The sequence below is a fragment of the Bos taurus genome, chromosome 9, assembly GCF_002263795.3.
Source record: "Bos taurus isolate L1 Dominette 01449 registration number 42190680 breed Hereford chromosome 9, ARS-UCD2.0, whole genome shotgun sequence".
Taxonomy (NCBI): domain Eukaryota; kingdom Metazoa; phylum Chordata; class Mammalia; order Artiodactyla; family Bovidae; genus Bos; species Bos taurus.
In genome coordinates this window covers 74,619,630-74,635,476 of record NC_037336.1, presented here as the reverse complement: position 1 = coordinate 74,635,476, position 15,847 = coordinate 74,619,630, and the positions used below count along the sequence as shown (strand labels likewise).

General features: G+C 39.1%; 1 protein-coding gene across 1 annotated transcript in view; it reads left to right on the top strand.

Moving 5' to 3' along the window:
* MAP3K5 (mitogen-activated protein kinase kinase kinase 5) overlaps positions 1-15,847 on the top strand; it is a 228,648-nt gene that overhangs the window by 135,472 nt on the left and 77,329 nt on the right. The window contains exons 9-12 of the mRNA NM_001144081.2: positions 258-417; positions 2,960-3,113; positions 9,221-9,328; positions 15,072-15,121. Coding sequence (NP_001137553.2) covers positions 258-417; positions 2,960-3,113; positions 9,221-9,328; positions 15,072-15,121 — 472 coding nt within the window. The remainder of the gene's footprint in view (positions 1-257; positions 418-2,959; positions 3,114-9,220; positions 9,329-15,071; positions 15,122-15,847) is intronic.

The window sequence follows — 15,847 nt, the reverse complement described above, 5'->3', positions numbered from 1 at the left end:
TGATGTACATCAATGTGAAGTTGGCAGTTATTTGGAGGTTTTCAAATCGAAGGGAAATTATCAGTTTTTTCTGTGTACCTTTCTGATTAGTCTTTTTTTCTTTCTTTTACAATGAACTTAAGCCCTTTTAAGAATCAGAAACTTAACAAAGGTATTTTAATCTGAAAGGAGGAATGAAAGCTTGCTTTTTAATAAAGAAGTCAGCTCTGCCTGCCTGTGGTGTGTTTGTAACGTTCTTTTTCCTATTCATCTTCTAGGGGTGAAGCTAAGTAGTCTTCTTGGTAAAAAGGGAAACTTGGAAAAACTCCAGAGCTACTGGGAAGTTGGATTTTTCCTGGGGGCCAGTGTCCTGGCCAATGACCACTTGAGAGTCATTCAAGCATCTGAAAAGCTTTTTAAACTGAAGACACCTGCATGGTAATAGTAAACTGTTAGGCGTTTATAGATTTATTTTTTTATAAAAGCTCCTATCACTTGTTTCTAAATCGTTAAATATGTTGAACTGACAACTAGATGATTTTATTTGCTTAGAGACTGAAATGCACAATCTAGAGGAAAAAGTGATTGATGCTCATAAACAAAATGTATTGATTGTAGGTTCTGATGACTTCAGACACAGGTGATATCTGATGGCCACCAAGCTTAGCCTTTCCATCACACTGACCAACCTACTAGCCCAAGTTGGCCAGTATCTCCTACTTGAATCATACACACACCTCCAACTTTACATGTGCAGCTCTAATCAGCAGATTCACAAGCTTCTATCTCAGCTTCCCAGTCTCTGCTCCAAACATGTGCCCTCTGTTTCCTTCATGATCTAACCTCCCTCTTAGGACTCTCATTCTTGAGTTGCACTTCTTTGTTACTTATAATTTCCTAACACTTTTAGATGTTTCATATATTATGTGTGTTTTTCTAATTTCAAACAGTTCTTGGGATGCAACCAAGTCTCATCACTATGGATGTGGTAACTGGAAAGATTAAAACAAAATTCCATCTGTATTTGAGACTATTTTTAGTGCTAATTTTATTATGCATCTCATGTAATGATTGACTATTAGCTTTAAAGATTTTTAAAGGTTAACTGTGAGATGTAGAGAACAAACATATGGACACCAAGGGGGGAAAAAGGAGTGGGGTAAATTGGGAGATTGGAATTGACATATGAACACTACTAATACCGTGTATAAAACAGATGATGAAATAGAACCTATTGTATAGCACATAGAACTCTACTTAATGCTCTGTGGTAACCTAAATGGGAAGGAAATCCAAAAAAGAGGAGTATTTGTGTGTCTGTAGCTGATTCATTTTGCTGTATAACAGAAACTATCACAATATTGTAAAGCGACTATACTCCAATAAAAAATACTTTAAGAAAAATAAAGTTTACCTGTGACATCAGGAAAGGCTCAAAGCAGCTCAGGACTCAGGCCCCTGATGTTTTGTCATCAGAGGGACCGTTTGAGGAGATGCCCTCCACAGTAGACCTTTGTGGCCTCTTTAAGCATTTGGTCACATTCAGGTCTCCCTCATTAGCAAATACTTCCCAGCATCACTCCCATAATGATCTTTCTCAAATGCATGTCTGAGCCTCCCCCTCCACTAAAATCTTTAAATCAGCATACTTTAATGACTCCTCACAGCCTAAGGGATAAAGTCTACCTCCTTGGTGTGGCAAAGGTTTGCCCTCAGTCACTAAACCTCAGTCCTTGTCACACCCCAAGATTTACACTGCGCTCTGTTTACACTGAGCTTGCACGATTCTGGCTTCTTGCTGCTGTGTCTCAACACACGATGAGCATCGTCTTCCAGCCCTCTCCTCCACCTGGGGAGCATTTGCGGGTCATGTCTATACCTAAATCCCACGCCAGCTTAAGACCCTTCCCCACAGCCAGACAGAAGGTGGTGGATGTTGTTACATAGACTTCTGTGTGTGATCCACTTGTCTCCTGAACCTTTCTTCTTCCGTGTTTAGTCATATTTCTACTGACTACTTTATGACTTTTGGCAGTTTTCTCTCCGTGAGTTAAAGCTCCATGGGCATTTATTTCATGGTGCTCAGCACCTTTTACATTTCTGTCTCCTTGGCCCTGCGTGCAGCTTGAGGACAGGGTTGTACTGTCCGTAGCACGCTGACAGCAGGCATTCAGCGAATGACATGAAAATAAATGAACCAATAAATGCACACATATCCCATGCGGTCAAATTGGTTGTTTCTTTATGAGGACCATCCCGATGATGGTTGAGGAGGAGGCTGGAGCGCAGATACAAAGTTTCAATTAGAGGTCTCTTGGCCTTTGTTAACAAGAAAACAGGCATTGTTTTGTGCAGTAGTGACAGCAACCACAAAACAATGTTCTGTTCCCATTAATTTAATGTTAATTCCATGTGTGTAGTTTATCGTTTACAAAGTGCTTGCATGCCCATTATCTCCTATAATTATCTTACTCCTCATATTTTCTTGACTTTTTCCTTCGAGGCAACATCTGTCTTGCAATTTAAGGATGTTCATATGATGCATAGGAGCTGAGTTACTTCAGAGCAAAATAATATTTCTTATGATGGGTCTATTTAGAAAGGAAGATATTTTAAAGCAAATGCATTAACACTTTATTGAGTAGAATATAGGCATCACTTTATTTATTTCACTAGGCTTTACTGTAAAAGTCATGTTTTAAGTAGATGTTTTGTTCAGTCCACGTTATGTAAGCTGTCTAAGCCTTAGTTTCCTCATCTTTAAAATGGGGGGAAATGGCCTACTTTATTGCATTTTTGTGAGTTTTAAATGAGATAATGTGATAGTGTATGACATGTAACAAAAAATGAAATTTGGTGACTTGGCTTGTGTAATTATTAATGCCATGTTTAAATCACGTTTACAGAGTAAGACTGGGATATGTGGGAATAGGTAGTTCTAAATTTGCCTATTTCAAGTTTTATATCGTTTAATTTTTAGGTACCTCAAGTCTATCGTAGAGACAATTTTGATATATAAGCATTTTGTGAAACTGACTTCGGAACAGCCTGTGGCCAAACAGGAACTTGTGGACTTCTGGATGGATTTCCTGGTCGAGGCCACAAAGACAGATGTCACTGTAGTTAGGTTTCCAGTAAGTACTCTTCACTTAACTCTAAGGACGTTTATGTTTTGTTCCCTTTATTTAAAGAACATCTTGCACTTGTGACTGTAACAGTATTAATGTGCTCTTTTTCATGCACAGCAAGTGAAGATGGTCATCTGGTTAAAATACTTATTTTCTACAAATTGGTGTGCTTTAGCTTACTTTAAAAAATAACTGTCACAGTCAGAGAAAGAAGATACGTTTTCATGTTTTTGCCATGAGCCTTGGTGGTTTCCTTTGATAAGTTGTAATGTGTGCTTTCCCAGGAAAAGATTATCTCTTAGCTCAAGAAGTCAAGATATCTTCAGATCAGATGAATGGGTGCTTTTAATTCATAGTGCAGTTTTGTTGACATTATCACCGTCAATATTGTCAACGTTATTGTGGTGAAAAGTGTCAGGCTCACCTGCATTGTTACTCCATCACTACCGCTTACTACCCATGTGGGTCAGAGTTAGATGAAGTGTCGCTTTCTACAGTGCTTTAGAGCAGGGATCCCCAACCTCTGGGATCTAATGCCTGATAATCTGAGGTGGAGCTGATGTAATAATCATAGAAATAAAGTGCACAATAGATGTAAATATACTTGAATCATCCTGAAAGCTCCCCACCACCACCACCCCCCGGCCTGACACTTCATCCATGGAAAATGTGTCTTCCATGAAATTGGTCGCTGGTGCCTAAAAGGTTGGGGACTGCTGCTCTAGAGGATGGGAAGTGATACTTCATAGGTTCTGGTCTGCAACTCATTATGCCTAGTTTCTATCAGATTGAGATATTTAAATGTATAACACACATACACACACTTTAAAAATATATTGTCCACCTTAGCTGGTTCCACACCCATCCTGATAATTCTTGGAAAATCATCCAAAGCACTGTAGCTTTAGCACCCAATTCAAGAATTACTGGCAACTGACTGTATACACAGACCTCTTCCCACGTCAAAGTGATGCCAGAAATCTGTTTGAGCTCTGTTAGTCTCAATCCTTCATACTCAGTGGTGATGACAACTCATAATTCTTTTTATAAAATCTTGTTTTCTAGTGCTCGTTGGTAGGATCAAATGTTTCATTTAATTAAATCTATCCCTGGCATTAACACACTTCCTTTGCTCTTGCTTCCAGAGGAAGCCATAGCTCAGCAGGATCTTTCGTTGAAAAGGCTTTCAAACTATAACACTTCACTCTGCTTTCTATCCTGGATAATGTGTAGCCTAGGAAAATACTTCTCTCAGAATGGGCTGGCAGCTGGCCTTTAGCTGGTACTTTGATGATAGTAAATGTGGTAGTGAAAGAAGACAGCACAAAACTGAAGTATTTAATCAACTGTTGACTTGATGGACTAAGAAAGTTGGCCATGAGAGGAAACCACTTATATTAGCGATTCTGAGCTAATTTAAATCACTTTAATATGAATTAGTTTGTCATAATTGAATGTAAAAAAAAAAAAACACCCAGAAAATAGAATTTAGGAGAATATACGTGTGTGTGTGTGTGTGTGTGTGTGTGTGTGTGTGTTAGTTGTTCAGTCATGTCCAACTCTTTGCAACCCCATAGACTGTAGCCTACCAGGCCTGTCTGTCCCTAGACTTCTCCAGGCAAGCACACTGGAGTGGGTAGCCATTCCCTTCTCTAGGGGATCTTCCCAGCCCAGGGGCTGAACCCAGGTCTCCTGCATTGCAGGCAGATTCTTTACCGCCTAAGCCACCAGGGAAGCTAGAATATAGGTGTATACTCCAGGAAAGAGAGGCTCTCTTAAGCAAAAAAGGGACCTATAAGCTCCACAGGCAAATATTAACCAATTTGATTCAATTAAAAGTTCAAGTTTTTGGTCATCTTAAAAAAAAAAACCCACCCTAAATATGGCAAATGCTAGAAAGGAAGAGAATATTTAACACTAATGCTGCAAAAGGATCAATGCACCCAATATGCAAAAACCAACACACACAAACAAAACAACTCCCACAAACTGAATAAGCAAAAGAAACAGAAAAATGGTCATAATCTAGATTTTTAACTGTTCTTGAACAATGAAAGGATAGACAATTCATAACTGCCTTCTTTCAAAAACAGTAATCCCCTGAGCCAACTGGATGCTACCGTTTAGGATGTCAGTTCCAGTCCCATTCATTCTGTTTCACTCACTGCCCTTTCTCACCCAGCCCCTCCCTGCAACCATGGAGTGTGTTACCCACCTTCTATTGCGTAGAGAAAGGCAAGCTTCTAGAACCTGTGGTTCTATGTCAGTCACTGTAACTGTTTATGTCCTTAGAGTAGCATCTTCTATAACCCACACTTGTGAAGGCTGCATTAGGTCTTGATAGGGGTGATTACCTTGTTCTTCATTGGAAATGGGTTTGACCAGGTAGCTTATATTAGAAAATATTATTTAATAGGTTTCATTTATCTCACTATCATATCCATCTCATGCTTCCAAGAAATAGCAATGACTCTAGGCAAACGAAAACAGACCAAAGTTTCTTTGGAAAATGAAGAATCCCATCATTTAGTATTATTTGGGTTCAGTTTGATTCATTCTTTTTCCTCACCTCTCTTCAGTGTACGTTTTCTTTCCTTCCTACTTGGAAAAGTTAGGAGACCATCAAGCCATCAGATAATGTCAGGAGAGAGGAAGAGGAAGTGGTACTTTCACAGTTTCTATAGGAGCTTAGTATGTACGTCTGCTTACTGTCTCCTCTTAGAGTCTACAGGCCTTGCTGTCTTCCTTTATACTTCAGAATTTAGTAGTTAATTATCATGTTAACTGGTAGAAAAGACAAGACACTTAAAGCAAGAATATGTATACTCCCAAGCGAGTTGTATTTAGCTGGTTTCATCAAATTGCATCCTTTTCCTTGTCTTTAATCAGCCTTTCTGTGACATCCACAAGGCATGCTACAAATCTCCTCATGTTTTGCCATTTCAATAACAGGTCAAAGGGCTCAGCAGGCGTTTGTTGTTCTTCATTCACTCAGTCATGTCCAACTCTGCAGTCCCATGGACTGCAGCATGCCAGGCTTCCCTGTCCTTTACCATCTCCCAGAGCTTGCTCAAACTCACGTCCATTGAGTCAGTGATGGTGTCCAACCATCTCATCCTCTGTTGTCCCCTTCTCCTGCCTTCAATCTTTCCCAGAATCAGGGTCTTTTCTAATGAGCTGAAGAAGAGTGGCCAAAATACTGGAGCTTCAACTTCAGCATCAGTCCTTCCTATGAATATTCAAGGTTGATATCCTTTAGGATTGACTGGTTGGATCTCCTTGCGGTGAACTTCAAGGGACTCTCAAGAGTCTTCTCCAACACCACAGTTCAAAAGCATCAATTCTTTGGTGCTCAGCCTTCGTTGTGGTCCAACTCTCACATCCATACATGACCACTGGAAAAACCATAGCTTTGACTATACAAATGTTTGTCAGCATCGTTTGTCAGCAAAGTAGTGTCCCTGCTTTTAATACATTGTGTAGGTTTGTCATAGCTTTTCTTCCAAGGAGCAAGTGTCTTTTAATTTCATGGCTGCATTCAGCATCTGCAGTGATTTTGGAGCCCAAGAAAATAAAGTCTGTCACTGTTTCCATTGTTTCCCTATCTATTTGCCGTGAAGTGTTGGGACCGGATGCCATGATCTTCATTTTTTGAATGCTGGGTTTTAAACCAGCTTTTTCACTCTCCTCTTTCATTTTCATCAAGAGGCTCTTTAGTTCCTCTTCACTTTCTGCCATAAGGGTGGTGTCATCTGCGTACCTGAGGTTGTTATTTCTCCTGGCAATCTTGAGTTCAGTTTGTGATTCATCCATCTCAGCATTTCCCTTGAGGTACTCTGCATATAAGTTAAACAAGCAGGGTGACAATATGCAGCCTCGACATACTCCTATCCCAATTTGGAACCAGTCCATTGTTTGTATTTGGTTCTAACTGTTGCTTCTTGACCTGCATACAGGTTTCTCAGATGGCAGGTCAGGTGGTCTGGTATTCCCATCTCTTTAAGAATTTTCCACAGTTCATTGTGATCCACACAGTCAAAGGCTTTAGCGTAGTCAATGAAGCAGAAATAAATGTTTTTCTGGAATTTTCTTGCCTTTTCTGTGATCCACCTGATGTTGGCAATTTGATCTCTGGTTCCTCTGCCTTTTCTAAATCCAGCTTGAACATCTGGAAGTTCTCAATTCACATACTATTGAAGCAATCATTAGACAATAATAATTGCAACCAGTTTTTCTTTTCCTAATCTCAAGATAGGTAATTCATAGTTCAGATTTTATCTGTTAGAACTATTTGAGACAACAATAACGCCGTCATTTAAGAAGACAGGTGATAACCTGTGCCGTGCTTTTCTAACGTTAGATAGCATGCTCACTTCTTTAGAGGACAAGGAAAGTTCTAGTCCTCAGTGGAGTCTTGAGTGCTGTTTTGGGAAACCATTTTATTCCCTATTATTTATTTTAATTTCACAAACACTGGGATACTCACATTTGAAAGCACTGTTTTTACCAAGCTAAGATTGAAAGGTAATGATTTTCATTATTAATCAGTGCCACTTAGTTCTCTGTTGATAGGAATTTGGACCTTGATTCGCCCAGCACGTTTCTGCATCAGGCTGTGTTCCCCAGCGAGCTCTTTGCTGTGTGTTTATTTGTGGCATATGCTTATTTTCATCACCAGAGCCTGACCAAGAATTCTTTATGCCCTTAAGGATTTTTTACCCTTGATTAAAGAAAATATTGTCTTTCTCATCCTCTTTTTCTAATTCTCTGTACCTTAACTTGAATAAAAACTGTTTCATTTTCTCTGGTATTTTATTTTCTCCCCAAATATTCCTGCTTAAGACCACACAGGAAATGTGAGCTGAATAGGTGCCTTTAAGTGTCTGTACAAAAAGTTAATATCTGTAGCACCTTTGGAATCAATGTAGGTGTGGTGTTTCGGTGCTATTTGCTCCTAATATGATATGTTAGTAATAATGTAAACATTGTCCAGCCCTTTGATGGAGACTCTCATCCCACTTGTCATATATCCTCAGATACTCTCCGAAGTAGGAGCTAGTTTTATTTCTCTCTTTTTCTCTCACAAAGCTAAATATATCATTATTGAAGGTACTAGTTTGAGGCTGCAAAAGCATTTTTATTATTTCATACAATTATGTCCATTTCTTTGGCTCATACATAAAACTCTTGCAATACTAATCAAAATCTTTTGTCAATCCATTTACAACGGTATGAAAACCATACTACTACATCTTTCTGATAAGGTATGGCCACAAAAAAATCTAAAATAAGCATGTGATAGTCTATATATGGAATCTTATGTACATAGAATTATTTGTTCTTTTACCACATTCTGCCTTTCTTTGACACATTTACATTTATAGAAATAGATTATGGGAAAAGAATATGTATAACTGAATCACTTTACTATACACCTGAAGCATTGTAAATCAACTATACTTCAATAAAAAATTAAAATTAAAAAAACTAAAAAAAGAGAAATAGATTCTGTATTGATTATAAATAAAATAAAAGCTTTATATATATAGATAAAACTTTATTTATTTATATATATAAATATATATAATATATTTATATACTAATATAAATATATATTTAATATATATTAATATATATAATTATATAATATATATATATATATATAGCATTAGTAGATTCCCTGCTGCTGCTGCTGCTGCTGCTAAGTTGCTTCAGTCGTGTTTGACTCTGTGCGACCCCATAGACGGCAGCCCACCAGGCTCCCCCGTCCCTGGGATTCTCCAGGCAAGAACACTGGAGTGGGTTGCCATTTCCTTCTCCAAGTAGATTCCCTGGGGATAGGCAAAACAATATAAGGACTTCAAAAATTTATTTCCAGTTTCCTTAGCAATGAAAGGTGATGCATTATTGTAACTTATGGTAACTGTTTAATACCATGAATTGCTCAGAGGCTTCATAGGATAGCAAGAATCTGAAGTTAAAATAGTCTTACTCCAGCTTTGGACTAAACCTTATCTGTTAATCTCTTGTGTCAGTGCAGGGTTGTTATAACAACTCTAAATGGCTTAAATCTTAAGTCAATAATACTAGTTTCTTTGCCTTATGTTTTGAAGGTATTAATATTAGAACCAACCAAAATCTATCAACCTTCGTATTTGTCTATCAACAATGAAGTTGAGGAGAAGACAATATCTATTTGGCACGTGCTTCCTGATGACAAGGTAAATTGTGCAGTTATTAAGACAAGAGCATTAGTAGTGAAAGATTTTATACCTTCTGGCATTTATATATTCCAGCAAATGTCTGTATTAGTTTAGAAGAAGTAGCTTCCTGTGTATTTATTTTGGCATAGATGTATTTGGTAATGTAAAATTGGTTAAATTTTGGTTTTGGATTTCACTCAATAAAGTATAATTCTGCTGTTTGGATTTTTATTATAGATGGCATAGCCATCCAAAGGGCACTCAAAATGGCACCATTTTTAAAAAAATAATACTTTTATTTATTTATTTATTTATTTTTGGCAGCAATTACTTGGGAGGTTGTTTGTGTTATATTAGGGAATTGTGATATTGCAGTTTATAGTAAATATGTTTTTGATCTGGTCCCTATTTCTGGCACAGAGTTCCTAAAACCCTTGGAATTTCCTGAATGCTGAGAGTCATAAAGATGACTTTTGTTACGTTACTGAGGTGGTACCCTGAAAACACCTAAGGATGGGGCCTGATCGCCAGGGGAACCAACCAGGAGTTTGGAGGATTGGAACTTTCATTCCCATATCCTGATCTCTGGGAGGGGAGGAAGGCTGGAGGTTGAATCATTGACCAATGACCAATGATTTAATCAAACATGCCTACGTAATGAAGCCTCCAGAAAAACCCAAAAGGATGGGGTTCAGAGAACTTCTGGGTTGGTGAATACTTGGGGATTTGGAAAGAGGGGTGTATGTGGAAAAGGCATGAAAGTTTCAAGACCTTTCTCCATATCTTGCCCTGTGCATCTCTTCCATCTGATTGTTTCTTAATCATATCCATGTATAATAAGCTGGTAATCTAGTAAGTAAAATGTTTCTCTGAGTTCTGTGAGCTGCTCTAGTAAATTAATTGAACCCAAGGAAGGGATCCTTGGAACCTCCAATCTGTACTCCACTTGGAGTCATGCCATCATGACAAAATTGATCATAACTAATATAACTATCTATATACATCTTATTAACCTTGTTTTTATAAAGCACAGTGTTTTATTTGTGCTGTGCTTAGTTGCTCAGTCATGTCCTCTTTGCGACCCCATGGACTGGAGCCCACCAGGCTCCTCTGTCTATGGGGATTTTCCAGGCAAGAATACTGGCATGGGTTGCTGTGCCCTCCTCCAGGGGATCTTCTCAACCCAGGGATTGAACCCAGGTCTCCATTACCAACTCAATGGACATGAGTTTGAGTAAACTCCAGGGGTTGGCAATGGACAGGGAAGCCTGGTGTGCTGCAGTCCACGGGGTCGCAAAGAGTCGGACACGACTGAACAACTGAACTGAACTGAACTCCTGCATTGCAGGCGAATCCCTTACCAGCAACGTAAAGTGTTTTCTTTACATTGTTTTAAGGTATATGCATACATGTTCTCATAAGCAGACGTAGAGTAGTCATCCAGTTGAAACTACAAAATTTGAAAGGTTAGAGACATGAAAATTGTTATCAGGGAGAGGAGATTTTCAAAAGCTTGATTAGAAAGAGCAGGGTTATACAAGGACACATAGAAACAGGACAGACCGGGGCTAAAGGAATGAGCGATTAGCAAGTCCCAAAGAAGAGTAGAGAGCCAGAAGTTATTTGGAAGACAGAAAAAGAACAGAAAGTAAGCCAGGAATTTTTGGAAAATGAATACTATTTCCAGTTGTCACTATTTTTCTTTTTCTGGAGGTTCTGTGTTCAATATGGTTAGCCTTGTGTTGATTCTTTTATGTTTGTGACAACTGTAGAGACAATTTTTATGTTATGCTAATAAATAAATATATTAGGATATAAATCAGTGCCTTACGTAGTTATAGACGTAGGCTGTGAATTGTCCTGCTTCCATTTTTACTATATTTTGATCAAGAAATATTACATTTGCCTTGTCCTCACTGCTTATTACCTTCAGTGTTAAAAATGTCCCTTGTTAAAAATTTAAACTTTTAAAAAATGGATCTGTTTCCATTTTAAATTGATGTCAATATTTGTTGTTCTATACCTAAGTATGTATATTCATTATCCCTAGTTCTATCCATAGTGTATTCATTACCACTGTATTCATTACCACTCTATTGTTTTAAATAGAAGTGATACAATTGGAATGAGGACAAGCAATGACGACTACTTTATTATTTTACTAGTTTTAAGCAACTGTAATAACTATAGTTAAATAACAGATAAGCAACAGGTTTAATAGGTTTTAATGTTAAATAGGAAGTAGATTTTTCTTGGAAGGGTGTCATAAAATGTTTAAATTTTTCCTTCTAAAAATAGTACAACCTAGTGTTGCTTTTTGTTGATTTTATTTACTCCTTTACTTCTTCTCCCAGTATTTTCATTCTAAAATGTGGGGTGAATGGTTATATGAGCTAGTGTATACTTTATATTGCTACTTTCAAAACTTTAAGATCATTATACCAAGTCCCAAGACTTCAGGGACTCTGTGGTCAGGGGCGAATTATTGAAGTCCCAGTCTTTTAATAGTTCTCCCTGGTTGCTGCTTTAAAAAGTTAGTGCTTGAAGAAAGTCTGCATGTGTACATGAAAGAAAAACCTAGATTGTGGAAGAGAGAAGTTATTTGCAAGATATTTAAAATCATTGTTATTTAGAATTTCCATCCTTTGAAATTCGAAGCTAAGCACTCCTGGTCTATCTGGGGCAGGGTCCCGGTGGAGAACTAAGTGTCACCCCACTTCCCTCAGTCCAGTTCCAACCAGTGGCTACTCAGTGGAGACCCAGGACATGTATTAGGGGGATGCATTTACCATAGGTTCTATATTTTGATAATATGATGCTCTCACCCATCAAGCAAGTTTTTGACTACAAAACTCTCAACTAAAAATGGCTTAAATAATAAGGAAACATTGTCTCATATTACAAGAACTTCTGAGGTGGATCATTGGGGGCTACTTTCAGTGGCTTAGCAGTGTCAGATTTCTGGTTGGCTTCTCTATGTGCTCTTGTTTTTTCTCTCATGGTCTTAAATAGCAGCACCGAGCATCACTCCATACAGACAGCATGCAAAGAAGGTCAGGGCCATTCCCTGGGACCAAAAGTTGCATCACGTGTCCATGCCTAAACCAGTCACCAGCAAGGGAGATGGATTTACCATGGCTAATTCAGGGAATCTGTTTCACCATCTCTAAACATTGCCACCTGCGCCTGACCAACAAACACTTTTTCGTAGCAAAGACGGAAGGGAATGGCTGTCGCCTGGGGAAACAATAGTGTCTGCCACAGTGGAATTGCTGCCATGTTAAAAAAAAAAAAAAAATGTTACTCAATCGTGTCCGATCTTGCGACCCCATGGACTACACAGTCCATGGAGTTCTCCAGGCCAGAGCACTAGAGTGAGTAGCCTTACCCTTCTCCAGGGGATCTTCCCAACCCAGGCATCGAGCCCAGGTCTCCCACATTGCAGGCGGATTCTTTACCAGCTGATCCACCAGGGAAGTTGCCATGTTAGCTCAGTATTAAACACTTTGTCTTCAGCCTTGCCCTAGCTGGGGCACAGGATCTGAGGCTAACCATTTCCAAGAAAATGGTGCTTGTGCAGATTAGGTTGAGTGTTGGTTTGGGGCTTTAGGGAATTAATTGTCGCTCCAGCACTGCCTCTGCGCTGCCCTTTTCCCCAGACTCCCAGAGGAGCCAGGAAACGTTTACCTTACATGTTGGCTTTATGGCTCAGCAGCGCCTCTGTGTGGTGAGTTCCCGTAGCAAGGGAGGTGAAGAGAGAGGACTCCTCATCCCACATCACTCCCATCTTGGGCCCTGGGCTTTGCACCACTGTAATGGAACATTCCCTGGCAGCACTCACAGCCTTCCAGGAATCTAACATTCTGGAAATGCTCTACTTTTTTCCTACAAAACTAGCCCAGGAAATCTGGGAAATCTCTCTTTGGCTGCTCCCAGAAGGGGGCTGATGGAGGATAGATTTTACCAGAGTTGCCTGGCCGGTGTTCATCAGTCTCTGTGTTCCATCGCAGGTTGAACTCTGCTCAGCTGGCTCTGCACTGAGCGCCCCTGTCGTGATCTGAGGCTTGGCCTTAGAAAGCAGCTCAGTTGCAGGCTCTGAGGATAAGGCTGCATTGTGTGCAAGGAGTGTGCAGGTAACAGCTGCAGCTCTTGGCTCACATATTTTTAGAAGGTCACCTGAGGCCAACAGGATTTAGAAGCCACTTTCCAAATTACCAGCTGAAGCTACCGGCTGCTATTTTAATTTAAGTCCCTCTGTACTCTGGTTAAGAAAGCTGAGTTCCAGGAGTACCTTTCTGTGGTCTCCTCCCTCTCTGGGCCTCACATACAGCAACATTTGCTCTGTGTTAACTCAGGTCACATCCCCGTTACCTGACAGATGTGCACTGAAAGTAGTTTTTTAGTAAATCAGCTCCGAGTTTGAAAGGATCTGTTTTTAAGATGCATGGTCCTAGCAGAGGACTAGGTGTTGTGGAGATGAATTGTGGCTGTTCGAGTTGCTTTGGCCCAAAGGAAAGTTCTGGACCACCTCAGAGTCTCAGGCTTCATTACTCACTTCACTAGCCCAGCCAAGACCTCAGCCTCTGGCAGTATTTTAAGTGGGTGGGTAAAAGCTTTTTTCTCTGGTTCTTTTACATTTACAGAATTAAACTGCAAGCAGAATTGACTACAATACAATACTTGATCAGTTTAGACACATTTATCAACTGCTTTATTTCCATAAAAATATTTATGTTGTTACTTCTATATTGTTGACAATAATATTTTTATAGGGAATATAAAATATTTTATAGGGAATGCCATCTATCTTGTCACTTATTTAAGTTTGATACATATTAATTTAATACTGATTTTAACTCAGCTTTAGTAATAAACTCAAGAAATAAATTCCCACATTTAATTTTCATCTTGGCCCTGCAGATCATTCATGCTTTTAAAATGGTCATCAAATTTCTTATGTTCAAACCTTATTAGCATATTGAATTTTTCATAAATTAGGTCACACTTTATAGCAACGATGGACACTATATACATGTGTCTTTACACATACATGGGCTTCCCTGGTGGTTCAGACTGTAAAGAACCTGCCTGCAATGTGGGAGACCTTTGGGTTTGATTCCTGGGTTAGGAAGATCCCCTGGAGGAAGGCATGGCTACCCACTCCACTGTTCTGGCCTAGAGAATTCCATGGACAGAGGGGCCTGGCGTGCTAAGTCTATGGGGCTGCAAAGTCAGACATGACTGAGCAACTAAACACATACATACGCATACCTACTTGCTGTACTATTTTCTGAAGAAATAGAAGCACCATTTTAATTAGGAGGTACAACTGAAGATAATTCATAAGTAATTATCTTTAAAATCTTGCAGAGATTTTATTCAAATTAATGTTTTTCTTTCTCAGAAAAGAAATATCACTCAACTGTAGTAATTAAATTCCTTGGATCAGGAGGTTTTTACTCTAAAGATGAAGGCACAACAGTTAATAGGTTAATCTGCTAAAAATCAAGGTTTAGAATTTAATGAGACTAATTCTCCTAGATTCTCTTGGAAGCTGTTTTGTTGGAGTACAGAAATGTTTAAGTAAACATCACCCTTGTGGCTTGAGAATGAACTACAGTTTCCATCTAAATAGTTTGTCCTTGAAGAATTATGGGCTAGGAAAATTTACTCTGAGTATATTATTAACAATTAAATTACTGTTACGTTATTTCCATTCAGATGACTCAACCTTTGTTGTTGTTTTTCCCTTGTGTTCTAGAAAGGTATACATGAGTGGAATTTTAGTGCTTCTTCTGTCAGGGGTGTGAGGTAAGTCTCCTTGGTTTTGTTTACTTAGAAAACATTTTTCTAGAGCTTGAATGTCTTGGATAGGACTTATAGTCATGATTTAAAAATGCAAAGAACTTCAAGCACCCTTCGGTTGATAAAAATGCTCAGCCTTCTTCAGACTCACTATCTTCATTACAAAAAGATTTGCAACAAAAGCTTCATGGACTCTGTACTTGTCACCTACTTAAAATACGGTGACTGAGAGATAAGTGTGATTGTAGACCAGAGTCAAGGTAAGGATAGAAGGGAGCTGTTGGAGGTCCTCTCCAGCTGGGGGAGCTGATGGTTTACGTTAGAGGATGATTTTTATGCGGTTTCTTGGTATACCAGGAACTACTCTCTCTTTAGATGTGTTGAAAACACATGTACTGTCTACTGGATCGGGTCCTCTAGCTAATACTAAAGAAGGCAATAGCACCCCACTCCAGTACTCTTGCCTGGAAAATCCCATGGATGGAGGAGCCTGGTGGGCTGCAGTCCATGGGGTCGCAAAGAGTTGGACACCATTGAGGCGACTTAGCAGCAGCAGCAGCCAATACTAACATGGTGAGATTATGGGAATTCATTTTTTAATGACTTTTCCTGAGATCTCTGTTCATCACATGTTCTTGAGGTTACAGTGGCTTCCTTCAGTTTGGACATTGCCATCATAATGCCCATGCCTGGCATTTAGAAATGAGACTTTTTCAGAGTCAAGAGCCCCTG